Source organism: Notolepis coatsorum (genome assembly GCF_963971535.1).
Source record: "Notolepis coatsorum genome assembly, chromosome: 17".
Lineage (NCBI taxonomy): Eukaryota > Metazoa > Chordata > Actinopteri > Aulopiformes > Paralepididae > Notolepis > Notolepis coatsorum.
Genome location: NC_140181.1, coordinates 98,120,978 through 98,138,730, shown reverse-complemented (window position 1 = coordinate 98,138,730; position 17,753 = coordinate 98,120,978). Strand labels below are relative to the sequence as shown.

At 44.0% G+C, this 17,753-nt stretch overlaps 1 protein-coding gene across 1 annotated transcript in view; it reads left to right on the top strand.

Annotated features, from left to right (window-relative positions):
* LOC311244167 (ankyrin repeat and SAM domain-containing protein 1A) overlaps positions 1-17,753 on the top strand; it is a gene marked incomplete at both ends in the record, with an annotated part of 125,785 nt that overhangs the window by 32,961 nt on the left and 75,071 nt on the right. The window contains 2 exon segments of the mRNA XM_084333575.1: positions 2,238-2,311; positions 2,313-2,810. Of these exon segments, the coding sequence (XP_084189701.1) occupies positions 2,238-2,311; positions 2,313-2,810 (572 nt within the window).

Genomic DNA, 17,753 nt, shown 5'->3' with positions numbered 1-17,753 from the left:
GCGGGGACTGAGCTTTGCTTATCTGGGCGCGTTGAGGGCGGAGAGTGATTTGCGCCCTCTACACACACACACACACGCAGATATTAATCATCGTTCACACAGTCCGCCCTTTTAATGTTTCCCCTCTGAGATAATTCTTTAAATGGAAGCTTAAAGAATAGCGTGGTAGTGCCAGCTTCCCCCCCCCCCTCTCTCTCTCTCTCTCTCTCTCTCTCTCTCTCTCTCTCTCTCTCTCTCTCTCACTCTCTGCCATTCTGTGAAGGGCAAACTAAACCCCCGCCCCCGGGGGTCACTCGGCCCCAACATGATGTCACCCACTGTCCCACAATTCCCCGTCACCAAACACCCTGACCCGACCACCCCAGCAGTGTGGAAGGACACGCGGCATATGTGTCGGAGCGGAAGACTAATTACCAGGATGGTGGCGAGGAGGAGTGAGAGTCAGGCGAGGGAGTGGATCGGGTTTTGATCCGAATTTCCGTCCCGGAGCTCGGCTGGCTAGAATTAGAAGACACACACACTCACACACACACACACAGCTGCTGGTGACACGGCACACACAACAACACCACATCACTTCGACCCACAGGGAGGGGAGCGGTGTGTGGGGGAAGAGCGTCGAGGCACAAGACTGGGTGACTTTTCGCGGCTTTCAGGGGCAAACGGCTATAGATGAGAACAGAGGCACAGCCAGGCCTCTCACTCTGTGTGGGTGATCTGATGGGTGGGTGGACACGAGGCTCGGGTGGCTCCTTCCTCAGGGGGCGGGACGGGACGGGGGGTGGGGGGTGGGCGGTGGGGGGTTATGGTGAGAAGGGGCCTGTTGTGAAACGGAAATCAGATTGTTTTCAACTTTGAGCCTCTTGCCTGTCTCTCAGTAAAGCAATTGTATTCGTCGCCGAAGACTGTCGAGGTAAGTTTATGTCCTCCTGTTCATATACTGGTGTTATTTTGTTTCTTCTCGTTTTCTGATTTCCTGTTATACTGTGTGTGTGTGTGTGTGTGTGTGTGTGCGCGCGTGTGCGTTGGCATGTGGTATGCCTGGCCTGCAGTAAATACAGTAAATAGTTTGGTCTCTCCTCATATCCTGTTTCACCCTCTGTGTGTCTTGCCGGTGGGAACCGTTAGTGCCGTGTCATGTCTCTGGACGCTGCCCTTCCTTCCACGTGTGTCTGGGTCTGATAGGAAGGCAGTAGGGATGTCCCCCGATTGATTGATTGATTGATTGATTGATCCGCCGGCCCGGTGACGGTTAGCGGCAGATATTCAGTGTAGATACTAAACCAACATAGTACAATTTTACACTTACTGTATATATCTGTATATTGTGTGGGAGGTTTATGGTTTTTCTAAGTTGCAGGTTTCTTTTTAACCCTGGAAGATATCTGCCAACCAACATAGTACAATTTTACACGTACTGTATATTTTATATTAGAATGTAGTAACATGGGAAATGTATATCCCGGACCGTATTTTATTCTTAGGCTTATTTTTATTCTTATTCGTCACTTTTGTTCTCGTCTACTATGTTTACTGTGAGCGATTTGCAGTGCCACATTTATATTATAAGTATTTCTATTCTATTCTATACGAGATTGGGGGAATTCCGATTTATGGTTTTTCTAAGTTGCAGATTGTGAAAACCGATCGGTGACCGGGGGGGGGGGGGGGGGGGGGGGTCATTGTCAGACACACATGCTAACTAACCTAAAACATGTCAGCGGACTGTGTAACTATTACAAAGTGTCTTGAGACGAGTCGGAGACGATCGGCCATTGGTATCAAAAACGCTATCGGGGCAGAGAGAGAAACATGAGTAGAGACCTGTAATAATCTACCAGCAGATATCTGGGAGACTGCAGCAAGCTGGGCTCTGGAATTCTGGAATTCTACAGCACACTGGACGGCCAAGGTCCGCCTTCTCTCTCTCTCTCTCTCTCTCTCTCTCTCTCTCTCTCTCTCTCTCTCTCTCTCTCTCTCTCTCTCTCTTTCTCTGTCCCCCCCCCCTTCTCTCTCTTTCTCTCTCTGTCCCCCCCCCCCCTCTCTCTCTCCTGGTAGGAAACAATCACAGATCTGTTTCAGGGGCTTGTGTGGGAGGTTTCTTTTTAACCCTGGAAGATATCTGCCAGTCCAGTCATCAGACCTCACAAAGTCTCTCTCTCCCTCTCTCTCCCTCTCTCTCTCCCTCTCTCTATCCCTCTCTCTCTCTCTCTCTCTCTCTCTCTCTCTCTGTCCAGATAACTCTCTGAGCCCAGACCAGGGAGGAGCAGGTGTCCCGGAGCAGTTCACCGGCCTGCTGCACGGCTCTTCCCCCGGTGTTCGACTGCCGCGACGGGCCCTTCAGCCGCCCAGCGGGGGTGCCGTTGAGTCAAGGTCACCCAGAAGGGGAGGAGCCCAAAGGAGCAACCAAAGTTAAAGAGCCATCGACAGCAGCAGCAGCACCAGCAGCACCAGCAGAACCAGCAGCACCAGTAGCAGCGCCGGCCCCGCCTCCTCCTCCTCCTCCTCCGCGGCCCAACATGGCCGCCATCCTGACAGACTGTGATCCCAAAGCCATTTACGCCACTGTGAGCAAGGAGCCCAGGGACTCGTCGGTGCTGCCCGCGGGCAGGATGCGGCCCCCCGGGGACCTGAAGCTGGCCCGCAGCCTCTCCAAGTCGGACTCGGACCTGCTGGTGTCGCCGCCCAGCGAGGAGGAGGGCGGCCTGGGCCTGGGAGGCCGCAGCGAGTCGGTCTCCAACTGCAGCAGCAGCGCCGGCGGCAAGAAGAGGCTGGAGAAGTCGCCGTCGTTCACCTCGGAGTGGGACGAGGTAAGAGTTGGCTCTCTCTCTCTCACGGGGGGGGCGTTTAGACGTACGGCACGGCCATTTTGAATACTGCATTAGTTGCCTTGTACTAGAGGAATGGTACTCTCTCTATCTCTCTCTCTCTTTCGCTCTCTCTCTCTCCTCTCTCTCGCTCTCTCTCTCTTTCTCTCTTTCTCTCTTTCACTCTCTCTCTCTCACTCTGTCTCCTCTCTCTCTCTCTCTCTTCACTCGCTCTCTCGCTCTCTCTCCTCTCTCTCTCTATCTCTCTTTCACTCTCTCTCTCTCCCCCCCTCTCTCTCCTCTCTCTCTGTCTCTGTCTCGCTCTTCTCATTCCTCTCTCTCCCCCCTCTCTCTCTCTCTCCCCCCTCTCTCTCTCTCCTCTCTTTCACTCTCTCTCTCTCTCTCTCTCCCTCCCTCCCTCCCTCCCTCCCTCCCTCCCTCTCGTCTAGAACTTGTTAGAATATGTCCCACCATAATAAAAACAGATGCAGTGATGAAATGGAGGGTGGAGTACACACACACATGATGTAACTATATATTCCCAAGAAATGAGGGATTTAACTAGGTTTTTAAAAGCATCCTGTTTTGCCTGACAGCCGGTATAAACAGACGGGAAACAATATGCACATGTTTTAGTGCAGTAGTACATAGTATATATAGGACAGTAGTGCAGTAGTACATAGTATATATAGGACAGTAGTGCAGTAAGTACATAGCATATATAGGACAGTAGTGCAGTAGTACATAGTATATATAGGACAGTAGTGCAGTAGTACATAGTATATATAGGACAGTAGTGCAGTAGTACATAGTACATATAGGACAGTAGTGCAGTAGTACATAGTATATATAGGACAGTAGTGCAGTAGTACATAGTATATATAGGACAGTAGTGCAGTGGTACATAGTATATATAGGACAGTAGTGCAGTAGTACATAGTATATATAGGACAGTAGTGCAGTAGTACATAGTATATATAGGACAGTAGTGCAGTAGTACAGTATATATAGGACAGTAGTGCAGTGGTACATAGTATATATAGGAACAGTTAGTGCAGTAGTACATAGTATATATAGGACAGTAGTGCAGTAGTACATAGTATATATAGGACAGTAGTGCAGTAGTACATAGTATATATAGGACAGTAGTGCAGTAGTACATAGTATATATAGGACAGTAGTGCAGTAGTACATAGTATATATAGGACAGTAGTGCAGTAGTACATAGTATATATAGGACAGTAGTGCAGTAGTACATAGCATATATAGGACAGTAGTGCAGTAGTACATAGTATATATAGGACAGTAGTGCAGTAGTACATAGTATATATAGGACAGTAGTGCAGTAGTACATAGTATATATAGGACAGTAGTGCAGTAGTACATAGTATATATAGGACAGTAGTGCAGTGGTACATAGCATATATAGGACAGTAGTGCAGTGGTACACAGTATATATAGGACAGTAGTGCAGTGGTACAAGACACCTTTATTGCCGCACAACCAGGTTGGTGGTATTTGTGTTCGGTACAGAGTGTATTGAAGCTCTGGATATACTGTACATAAAACAGGAACATGGATACATCCCCCCCCCCCCCTCCCAGCAATAAATACATAATACAGCACAACATGACACAATAAATACATAAATACAGCACAACACAATAAATACATAAATTCAGCACAACATGACACAATAAATACATAAATACAGCACAACACAATAAATACATAAATACAGCACAACACAATAAATACATAAATACAGCACAACACACGACACAATAAATACATAATACAGCACAACATGATACAATAAATACATAATACAGCACAACATGACACAATAAATACATAAATACAGCACAACATGACACAATAAATACATAAATACAGCACAACATGACACAATAAATACAGCACACATATAGGACATTAGTACATAGTACATATAGGACATAGTACATTAGTACATAGTACATATAGGACATTAGTGCAGGAGTACATACTGTATAGGACATTAGTACATAGTACATATAGTACATAGTACATATAGGACATTAGTACATAGTACATATAGTACATAGTACATATAGGACATTAGTACATATAGTACATAGTACATATAGGACATTAGTACATAGTACATATAGTACATAGTACATAGAGTACATAGTACATAGTACATATAGGACATTAGTACATAGTACATATAGGACATTAGTACATATAGGACATTAGTACATAGTACATAGTACATATAGTACATAGTACATATAGGACATTAGTACATAGTACATATAGGACATTAGTGCAGGAGTACATATTACATATAGGACATTAGTACATAGTACATATAGTACATATAGGACATTAGTACATAGTACATAGTACATATAGGACATAGTACATATAGGACATTAGTACATAGTACATATAGGACATTAGTACATAGTACATATAGGAGATTAGTACATAGTACATATAGGACATTAGTACATAGTACATATAGTACATAGTACATATAGGACATTAGTACATAGTACATATAGTACATAGTACATATAGGACATTAGTGCAGGAGTACATATTACATATAGGACATTAGTACATAGTACATATAGTACATATAGGACATTAGTACATAGTACATAGTACATATAGGACATAGTACATATAGGACATTAGTACATATAGGACATTAGTACATAGTACATATAGGACATTAGTACATAGTACATATAGGACATTAGTACATAGTACATATAGGACATTAGTACATAGTACATATAGTACATAGTACATATAGGACATTAGTACATAGTACATATAGGACATTAGTACATAGTACATATAGTACATAGTACATATAGGACATTAGTACATAGTACATAGTACATATAGGACATAGTACATATAGGACATTAGTACATAGTACATATAGGACATTAGTACATAGTACATATAGGACATTAGTACATAGTACATATAGGACATTAGTACATAGTACATATAGGACATTAGTACATAGTACATATAGGACATTAGTGCAGGAGTACATAGTACATATAGGACATTAGTACATAGTACATATAGGACATGCTATACCAGGGTTACTGAAAAGTCCCCATCGCTCTTGTTTAAACCGTAGGGTGAACTTGGTGTGTTCATCGTAAAAAAACATTCCCATTTTTACAAGCGTGTGAACATATTGTCTAGAATAGAGGTCGCTTCCAGATCTGTTCAGCGTTCCAGTGTTTGAAGGAAGGTCAGAATCTCGCTCGGCGTTGGCAAAGAAGAAGCAGTCGCGTGACCTTTCTGTGGTGCTTTTTGGGTTATCATGAATGAACATCAAGGATGGATCATAAACCATAGTTTCAAGTGCAAAGAAGCCCGCCGACTGTGCGGCGACCTGAGCAAACAATTATTTGGTATCTTAGGTGACTCACGCACGTTTTATTGGCCCACGTCTAACCCTGTCGAATTGGATCCGCGCCTGGTTCTGATACAAGCCGCGTGTGTGTGAGTCATTTAGCTGTATATACACACTACAGTCAACCCCAGGGCGCTAGGTTTCTTAGGAAGTTCATATCCGTTGTTTATTTTGTATAAAAACTTCTATACGACTCTTTACTGCGAGCTGAACCCTTACAGTGCATCACTGTGTGATTTGTATTTTCATGATCCGGTCACTTGTGTGTTATGGAGGATATTCTGGACTAAATATATCATCACACCGTTCATCAGCACTTTAATGCTTTGTCTGGGAAGGAGATAGGCAGGAGAGAGAGAGAGGGGGGGGAGAGAGAGAGAGAGAGAGAGGGGGAGAGAGGAGAGAGAGAGAGGGAGGGGGGGGAGAAAGAGGGGGGGGAGGAGAGAGAGAGAGGGGGGAGAAGGAGAGAGAGAGAGGGGGGGGAGAGAGGAGGGGGAGAAGGAGAGAGAGAGGGGGGGAGAGAGAGGAGGGGGGGAGAGGAGAGAGGGGGGGGAGAGAGAGAGGGGGGGGAGGAGAGAGAGAGGGGGAGAGGGATGAGAGAGATGGGGGGGAGAGAGAGAGGATTAGAGAAGACAAGGAAGGAGCTAGCTCAGGAGAGAGAGAGAGGGGGGGAGCGAGAGAGGGGGGAGAGAGGGATGAGAGAGAGAGAGAGGGGGGAGGGAGATGGGGAGGGAGAGGGGAGAGAGAGATGGGGAGGGAGAGGGGAGGGAGAGACGGAGGTGGAGGGAGAGAGGATTAGAGAAGACAAGGAGATGGGGATAAATAAAATAATAAAAAGAGTGGAGGAGCAGAGGGCTGAGAGGAGAGTGAGATGTGGAGAAGAGACCTGATCTGCAGGACGAGCTTCCTCGTGACGGCCAACCTGAGCCCCCTCAGAGAGGGGCCGCCAGGCACACACACACACACACACACACACACACACACACACACACACACACACACACACACACACACACACACACACACACACACACACACACACACACACACACACACACACACACACACACACAGTTTACAAATATAGAATCCTATGACAACATTTCCTCCGACGCTAAACGTAATGTGCTTAATAAATCCACACCACTCACCTGGCTGACGGGCGGGAGGTAGACCCCAGTAGTCTGATTGACACGTGTCTACACCACTCACCTGGCTGAGGGGCGGGAGGTAGACCCCAGTAGTCTGATTGACACGTGTCTACACCACTCACCTGGCTGACGGGCGGGAGGTAGACCCCAGTAGTCTGATTGACACGTGTCCCACAACCACTCACCTGGCTGAGGGGCGGGAGGTAGAACCGTGTGAATATGGTCAATTAGAGAAAAGCTTTCGTTCCGAACATATAGATCAATGCGGTTTTCTTAGTTCCATTCAGTTCATTAGACTTTAAGGTAAATTAAGAACAAATTCTTATTTTCAGTGACGAAAATCCCCTCGAAAAGGGTAACGGGGGAAAGGAGAGAAAAAAAGAAAATAATGTTTTTTATAAAATTAAATAGAAGAGAGACTGATGGTACAAACATCACAGAGGTACGGGAAATAGTTAAAACAACCAAATTGAATGACATACATGATACATGACACGTACATGAAGCAGAACAGTGGCGGTGACCGTTAGAAGGCTGGTTTCATCAGAGCGCGTGTCACTCACTGCCTAAGCAGAGCCGGCCAGCGGGCCACGGATATTTAAAGCGCTGCGTCATTTCAACGATATCAACTGGAATAACGGATCCCTCTAAAGCGCTCCTTCGATGTGTTTTTAAGGCGTCAAGCTTATCTGAATGTATTTATCTAGATTATACACAGTGTACTCTTGGGGGGGGGGGGGGGGGTGTTCTCTGTGTTTGCCGCTCAGCACGGGGGGGGGGGGGGGGGGGGGGGGGGGGTGTTTATCTGTAAGATCGTCCAAACACTCCCTGTTTATGTAGCTGAATCGCACCTCTTGCAAATTCGGGTGGCCAGACTGAGCAGCTGGAGTGAGTCAAGGAGCTCAAATAGCAGCCCGGCGCTGGGATCCGGTTGCTGCCTCTATATTGTCCCTTTAGTTTTATCGGACCCCATCGGAACAGCCTGGTGCGAGTCGTGATACCAGCAGCACTGAGGTGGATATCTCCTCTCTGCCCCCCAGGGTGGTCACTGTGCCTGTAGCCAGGTGCTGAGGACCTGACCTCTGACCTGTTAGTGGTGGGGGGAAATATCCATACGTAGTAGTATCGCGATACTTTGCGCGTGGCGATACTGTATCGATACAGGGACGCCAAGTATCGATATTTTATTCTTTATTTATTAAAAAAATAAAATAAAAATTGTTTTATAAGGAAGTTGCATTGTTCATTTCAATACCTGTAATAGTACAGTAGTCCATACACACACACACACACGCACACGTGTGCATTCAGTTAAGTTGGAATATGACTAATACAAACAGTTCAGTTTGTCAGGTACATGCAACACAGATTATTGACATCTGTCTGCTTGAGAAAATCTCATTTGCTGCAGTAAAAAATATTGAAGTGAGATGAACAGACTGAACACTTTATTTGATCAGATAAAACATGTTGACAAAGTTTTACTTTGCAGTTGAAAAAAGTTAATATATATATATATATATTAATATATTGCAATATTAATATCACAATACTCAGCATATCGCAATATACTTTGAATCGCATTACTATCGTATCGTGACTTAAGTATCGTGATAATATCGTATTGTGAGGCCTCTGGTGATTCCCACCCCTATTCTCTGTCCTACCCAGCAGCACGACCCCCCCCCCCCCCTCGACCCTCCCAATACGAAGCACGTTCAGTCACAGACTCATACCCCCCCCCCCGACACTCAACTAACCGCCTCGGCCAGTCCTTCATACCAGCGGCCTTCAGGCTCCACAACAGTGGGCAGGGACTGCTGCCAGACATCCAGCTACTAGGAACCTAGTAGCTGACTCCCACCTAAAAGGACAATATATATACTTTACCTTATGCATACCGCACCTTATGTGTATACTTCATCAGAGCATATATTTAGCATTTAGCATTTTTTTTTATTATAGATTGGATTAGATTTAGATTATTGGATTATTAGATTATATATTGTAACTATTTATTGTAAGGAAAATATAACTGAGAGGGCATACATACCCTCATCTCGCACCTTGTTGCCCATATGCACATGTCCAGAGTTAATTATATTGATTTGTTATATTGTTTACACTTTTTTATAAAATTTTTATTTTTTTACTTCTCCACTGTACTATATATACTAATTATGTCACCTGTACCTGTAGCTCCCCTCCCCCATGCTGCTATGATGCCCCAAGGGGATCAATAAAGGAATATCTTATCTTATCTTATACTCTCCAAGAGGGCACAACAAACATGTGCTTTTTGGTTCCACGAGCTGAAATAATTGATGATTTGATTATAGATTAGATTCAAATGTATTGTCATTATACAGGACAAGTACAGTACAACGAAAAGAGGTTTGGCATCTAACCAGAGTGCAAATGTAACAGTAAAGTGCAATAGTAATAATCAATGTACAGGTGATTAACCCATTCTCCGCCATTGACGGATTAAGACGTCATTCCTCGCCATGCTTAATCTGCCAATGACGGATTACGCCGTCATCGAGATCAATATTTCAAATTTTCGTCATGGTATTCACATTTCACCCACGGAGTCATGACTGGTGCTGTAGATCTCCACTCAACTCTCCAGCGCTTCAATACCGCCACCTGGTGGCCGATCGGCGAGTTGCCAAACCGGAAGTGGGGCCGGAAGTGCTTGGTGTCACCCCTATTCCGTCCGCTATCGCTCGCGGGACTCCATCTGGACACACTGGATAATCGATCCGTTGCCATAACTCGATAAACAACATTATTTGGACGTATATAGTATTATACAACCTGGAAATGGAGCGCATAGATCAACATCCCATAATAGCGATCTTTTTGCTCCAGTATCATCCCCATCGCTACGAGGAAGCTGCGGTGAGTTTCAGCGTTTTTGATTATTATTATCCATACAAACTGCTATGATCAATATATCACCCATACTACATGATTCATTTAACGTCGGTCATTGCATTATAAACGACCCCCCCCCCCTCCGGTCAACCGCGCATGATGAGTCATAACGTCTGGGACCTTGTACAGTTGACATTTTTAATCTGGCGTCAATTGGTATCAAATTGGATTTGATGATGTAATATATGCATTTATGGCTATAACTCACGTTCTATGAAATACTGCAGAAAACGATAAAAACATATTTATACCGTAATTCCTCTAATAGTGACCCGGGCTTGTATTTGCTTAAACTGTAGCGGGTACCAGGCTTTTATTAGGAGGAGGCATGTATAAGAGAGAGGCCTATATTTCTAATTTTCAAACGGATCATAATGAATAAATCAACATTTTGTGTCAGTTTGAACCCAGTAAAATGTACTGGGTTCATTTATTGAAACCAAGTACTGTATGAAATAGTAAACAGTGCAATTACAGGTGGTCACTGGTCATTTCAACGTTTTCAAAGTGAAATCAAGTAACTTTACCTTAGCAGCTCAGTATGCAGCTCAGTATATTACTTAGTAACCCGGCTTGTATTAGGAGGTCGGCTTATAATTGCTTAGCTCAAGAGCGCACCCGGCCATTAATAGAGACCCGGTTTGTAATTTAATACCGGTCACTATTAGAGGAATTATGGTACTCTAGACGGTATTTTTGTATGAATGTGTGAATGAAAAAGTTAAACTTTCCTACATCCTGAACGATAGCTAATCGATGTTGAATGGGCCATAGTAATGTCAATTTAGCAATACAATTTAAAAAGTTATAGCCCTGCAAAGTAGGTGAACATCTCCATAGACAAATAGAGCTGGCAGAGGATGGTATAAGAAGGGTACAATGCCTGGCAAAGAATGGGTTTTAAACTGGGTATAAGATATATAAATTAGTACTACTGAGTAATAGTGCTAATCAGATGTATGTACAGAGTAGTAGTATTAATATGTACAAAGATACTATGGTAGTAAGTCATACTGGCCAGCAGCGTAACTAGTAAGAGTAGGTCAGGGGTATGTATACATAGATATTATAGCAGGGGCTGGACTAGATAAGAGTATCTACAGATATGTAAAAAGGATTATGTAGGTATGTACAGACATACCGGTATGTGGATATATATATATATATATATATATATATATATATATATATATATATGGTAAGAATAAATAAATATATATATACGATATATAGGCTACAGCATTTGATTTGACCCAACATGACCTCTGCTGTGCAGTGTTGTTGGTTAGATAACAACATGTGAGTCAGGCCCAGAGCTCCAGGCAGGTGTTTAGAGGCATAGATATATATATATATAAAGACTAGATGGCTCAAGGCGGAGTCTCTCGCGTAGTTCACCGGCGGCCATCTTGCTTGAGTGGACTACTGCGTTAAGGTGATAATCTGCACAAACAAAAATACTCTTAACTCACTGAAATCTTGACTGATTTACAAACGGTTTGGTTTATTACAAACGGTTTGGTTTATTACAAACGTTATTAACGTGGCTATGATTCTTGCTTGGAAGAATTGTTATTATTTTTTTTATATGAAAGTCCATTATAAGTATGCAGTATGATAACTACATCTCTGACGTTTTTAACAAACCAAACGGTTGAAAACTTTTCAAGCTATGCTTATTTCAATAGTACATGTATGCACCATAGACGTGCATGTTATGAGTGGGCGTGCTCCACCTACGCAAGATGGCCGCCATGTTGTGGCAATGCCGGTCTCCGTTGGCCAGTAGCAGGGGTGAGTCATCTAGTGCTATATATCTATGTTTAGAGGTACCGGTAACAACAACACGTGAGTCAGGCCCGGAGCTCCGGGCAGGTGTTTAGAGGCAACACAGCACGGCAACAAATACACCTGCTGTTCATTCCATCAGCACAAAGCCCTCATGTCAACACTCTCTCCACTGTTTACTGGCTGTCTGTAGGAAAAGGGAGGGGGCTCCTGGCGGGGGAGGGGTGTCAGAAAACAGTCGGGAGGTGCACCTTTTTTTGAACATTCGGTTATTGACGGTACAGTTATTGACGGGATGATTTCATTTTTCCTTTCAAGCTGTGTTTGAGTGAACGTTGCCCATAGTTTTATATCTTTGGGCACTAGCATAAAGAATATTTCAGTGGCAGGTAACTTTGGAGTTGCCAGTACTTTGAAAAAACGGCAGCTCTTTTGTTTACAACCTGTGTCTAATTCAGTCAAGAAGGCTTAAGAGTGGTATTGTCACTGTGTTTAGCATGTATCTACTGATCTTACTTACTGGACTATTCCCTATTATTAATGGGTTGATATTTTCAACATCGAGGGTTTGGTCAAAGATGAGGTCGTATGAAGTATCATCAGCATCACAATTTCTAGCAATGAATACAGGTTCATCTTTGCATTCGAATAGCGTCCCAACTTCTTCATTTCTGTCCATAGTATCTGTGTAGTCCATAGTGTGTAGCATTGTGACGACCCAGCGACCCAGGTGAGGTGCTTGTATCCCCGTGTTGTAGAGAAGATTAGGGTAATAGAGTCACCAGACTGGAACAGGAGAGCTTGAATCATTAAGTCCCCTATAAACCTTTCTGCATACAAAAAATACAAAATACAACCAGACTGCTATAAGACCTGACCAGACTGCTATAAGACCAGACCAGACTGCTATAAGGCATAAAAGAAAATATTGTTTGGTTCCTGTTGGTTGTCAGTTAAGGCCATGGGTAGGTAGGGAATTTATTTTATTTTTTATTTAATTTTTTCCCACGGCGACTATGGATAGGGAATTTCTTTATTTAATTAAAATGTTCACAACAACATGGATGCATGTACTCTGCCAGCATGTTTAATATCCATAATACTAAAGGTTTGACTAAGATTTTTATGAAACGTTATTGTATGGGCGGCTACGTGGCGTAGTGGGCAAGGCGCTCGCCACAAAATCTGGAGACGCTGGGCTTGCCTGTTCGAGCCCAGCGCTCCACATTTGCTTTCAGTTTAGCTGGTCGTCCGTACTAATACACATTGGCCGTATTAGGGGCTGGGAAACTGATGGGTGGGGATCGGGCGTTGTGGACAGCGACTCCTACAGGTCGGTTGGTGCGCCTGCGCAGTAGAATCAGGAAGTGTCGGGGGCAGCGTGAGCCTCCCACGCGTTACTCCTCGCCACTGAGAGATCGAGCTGCGCAGGTGAAAAAATGCGACTGCTGTTACCTCAAGTACCGGAGGGGACTTGTGCTATGTATGACTTAGTCCACATTGCAGCCGGCTTGTGGGAGGCAAGAGACAGGGGAGGGTTGAATTGGATGTTACGAAATTGGGATGGGGAGGAAAATATATAGAAAAATGGGAGAAAAAGTGGATAAAAAAAAATATGAAACGTTATTGTAAAAAAAAAAAAGATACCGAGATAAAATGGCACCGCTCAAGTTGAGTTGAAGGCTTCCTCGGGATCTTGGAATAGGCTGCTAGCTAAGAGCGGCATCATTCTTCTCTCGTTATTCATTATCCTCCAACAAGCACATTGGATTTACTCCCAAATCAATCGCCTATGAAATGAAAAATGGTTGGAGCCGTAATTTATACAATACATTTCAGGGCTTGTTTTCCACTTGGAGACTAAATCAAATCAAATGTATTTGTAAGGCCCGCCCACACACGTTAATGTCCCCATGGGCCGGACACGTCTTCTTTAAACAAGTCAAGAAGAAACATCACAATAAATCAAAAACAAAGACAAAAACACTAGGAAATCCAAAATAAAATGTTAAATAAATAAATGTTATTACACTCCCAGACATACCCCACACGAAGGTAAGGAAAAACTCACTAAAAACCTGTGGAGGGGAGAAACCTTAGAAGGGCCATTCAAGATCTCCCTTCTTAGATGTCATGACTAATGCTACTGAAGTCTTTTAGGAGCACCACCTCAAGATTTAGTAGCGCCAGGGCGGCTGGGTGGTGCAGCGGAGATTGCGCTCGTCACCAATGTGAGAGACTCCGGTCTCGAATCCAGGTGTCAGCATTGCCTCCGGCTTGGGCCAGCCGTCATACTAACTCGTTTGGCTGAGTTAGCGGGAGGGAAGTTGATGGGTGGTAATCTGGCGTTGTGGACAGCGACTCCTACAGGTCAGGTCTGGGCGCCTGCACAGCAAAAGACAGGAAGTGGTGAAGGCAGCGTGACCTCCCACACGTTACACTTCACCAATGAGAGTCCTCGCTGCCAGGTGAAAAGAGAGCCGCTGGCTGTCTCCGCATGTGTCGGAGGAAGCATGTGGTAGACCTCAGGGCTCCCTAGACCGACCAGTAGGGGGCACATGCGCACAACGACCAGGTAGGGGAGGGGGAAATTGGCATAACGACTAAATTGGGATGGGAGGAAAAAGCACAGAAAATCAGGCGGAGAAAAAGAGGATACAAAAAAAAAAGATTTAGTAGCGCCAATTACAGTACAATGATATGCCGTACAACACATTCATCTTTTTTTTCCCATCTTAACTGTATTACTAATAAATGCTTTGGTAATATACAGATAGTTTACAGAAATAACAATGTTAAATGTTAAAATTACGTGTTTTTTCTGTAATTGTCATGTACAATTAAATGTTATCTGGAATTGCCATGTACTGTTCAGTCAACGCTCCTAACCTAATATCTGTGGTGTTGTGTTAAATGTTTCTTTTATTTTTCATTGTGCCTGGGGCTAAGCCAAAGATGATTTTCCAGCTGTGGTTTAAATATTGTATTCTATTTATTTGTATACAGTCTTCCCAGTGTATACTCTACACACAGTGGAATTGCTTATATTTTAGCTTAAAATGTGGCCAGGTGTATGGATTAATAAATACTAAATGTGCATCTTTCTTTCTGATAAAAATGAACATTCCATAGCCTGATAGCTGTAATTAACATATCTTGAGCATTCACATGCTGTACTTCAACATGGCCAATCAAAATATTTGCCTGCCTCCCTTGTCGCAGGATCCGTGCGCGCAGACCAGACTATCTCGCATTCTTCCCTCGACACGTCAGTCATCAATCATGAAATCCTTCCTCCTTTCACGGGTCTTTCAGTGATTCTGAACGAACTGCATACATTCTGTGTCATTGCTAGTGGTGTGACGTTCCCAAACGATCCCATTCTGTTCCACGGCTTTTTGGTTCCGTACGAGGGGAACCGAGTCATACTTGATTCTTTTGAACAGCTCTTTGGTTCGAACGAAGCAAACTGAGTCATACTTGATTCTTTTGAACGGCTCTTTGGTTCGAACGAAGGGAGCCGAGTCCTACTTGGGTGGGAGCCGCTCTACACAACGTCACCTTTCCAACACAGTGTTCACCTGCTGATTCCTCGTCTGGACACGTCCTCGCGGGACCACTGGGACCACTGGGACCGCAGTGGCACAGGAGGGTTTGAATGGTCTTTTCTTCTGAAAAGCGAATCGATAGTGTTGTTTTCGTCGACACAAAAGGGCCAAGCGAGAGAGAGCACACTGGACACAGAGGACATCCAGCACCGAAGTGTTCCCATCCCACGTTGTTATGGCGACCAGAGTCTCATGTTGGCTCTCCGATCTAATCTCTCTCTCTCTATCTCACACACACACACACACACACACACACACACACACACACACACACACACACACACACACACACACACACACACACACACTAATTCTCGCTCCATTCTGGTATTTCACATGATATACAATGATATGAAACAGGGGATCATAAGATAATATAAGATATTCCTTTATTGATACCCTTGGAGAAATTCGGGGAGGGGGGATGGGAGGTACAGGTATGGGCAGGGTAATAGCAGAAAGACATAAATATAGGCAATTCGCTAGTGACTGGTGTTACTAGTTGCATTGTCTCTAAAAATGGCCACAAAATGTGACAAAATGGTCGCACTCTGGAGCCCTGCATTTAATGTATCTCTCTCTCTCTCTCTTTTGTCACAATCCTTTGTCAGGATTATACCATTATAAATACATGCCCTCCCTAACGTCATTTGGCACCATTGGCTGATAGCCATCCTCTGTGCTTCCAACTAAGCTCATGTATGCACAAGCTCTCTGTCATGCTCTGTGTCAGCCCCAGTGTGTGTGTGTGTGTGTGTGTGTGAGAGAGAGAAGAGAGAGCGAGTCTGTTGTGTGGCAAACTGTCTACTGGACAGATAGGATCTCCCATTGTGTTGAAACAGCCCAGGGAGCTACAGTGCTCCTCTGTTGACAAGTTTGCTCGACAAGGCAGCCTTAGCCCAATGCTAATAGACTGAGCTGCAGCATTCAGGATAAAGAGCATGCTGCCTCTCAGCCGTGGATTAGTATGTATTTATTATTACCTATTTATTATTTACCTTTTATTTAGCCAGATAAAACATTGAGAACAGGTTTCTTATTTACAATGTCGATCTGGTCCAACTTAGGCCCCCCCCCCCCCCCTCAACTCATTCAGCGCCAGTCAATAGTCGGGTTAACTCGCCGACTGTTCAGCGCCAGACCAGAGTATAGTCGGGTTTTAATCGTTATTTCTTTTATTAGCGATATCCATTCATTTTCATCCATCCAGCCTGATGTTATCGTTGGGAATGGGTCTGAGCTCGCAAAAGGGCAAATACCGCCGCCTACGCCTTCCAGCTGGTATTGCACCCCATTGGGAATGGTGTAGTTTCTTTTCTGGGACGATCCGAGCCGTGCGGGCGGGGTTTAAATACTCAGGCGAGGTAGGCCTCAACAACGATGCATGCCATCAGTAACCCCGCCCGCCCGTCAGTGTGTAACGGTCGGTAATGTGGTACGGACCTCCACAAGCAGTATTTGGAATGGCGATCAGATAATTGGATTATTTCTTTTGCATTACATCAGATACAAGGTAAGAACACTATATATAAATTTGATCGTTGATCTGATATTTATTTCTATCCCGATCGACGCTGTCTGTGTCTGTATGTGTGGCTGTGTGCCGTTGGTGGCAGGAGGGGGGGGGGGAGCCCCGCGGTCCAGGTCTTTTTACATTCTTGCACGAGGAAGGATAATAATGATGATCTAGCATTGATTTCAGGAAGATTCAATAATCAGGCGAAAAATTACAACGTGTTTTGTGTATTCCACTAAAGGGCTATTATCGCGTCTTTTCCTGGGATTATTAGAAATCACAAACTATACTCGTATTCAAAACGGTATAAAACGGAAATGTACAGATAAAAAAACAATCCGTTTCGTACATGTTTTTTTTTTAAACAATATGTTTATTGGTATTTTCTTTTTTTTTCAGTTTTACAGCTTCAGTTCAACAACCATACAAAAGGAAATGCTGCCAACTGCCCCTCCTCCCCCCTCTCCGAGTTACAGAAAAATAGATCTTCTATTTTTAAAACAAAAAATC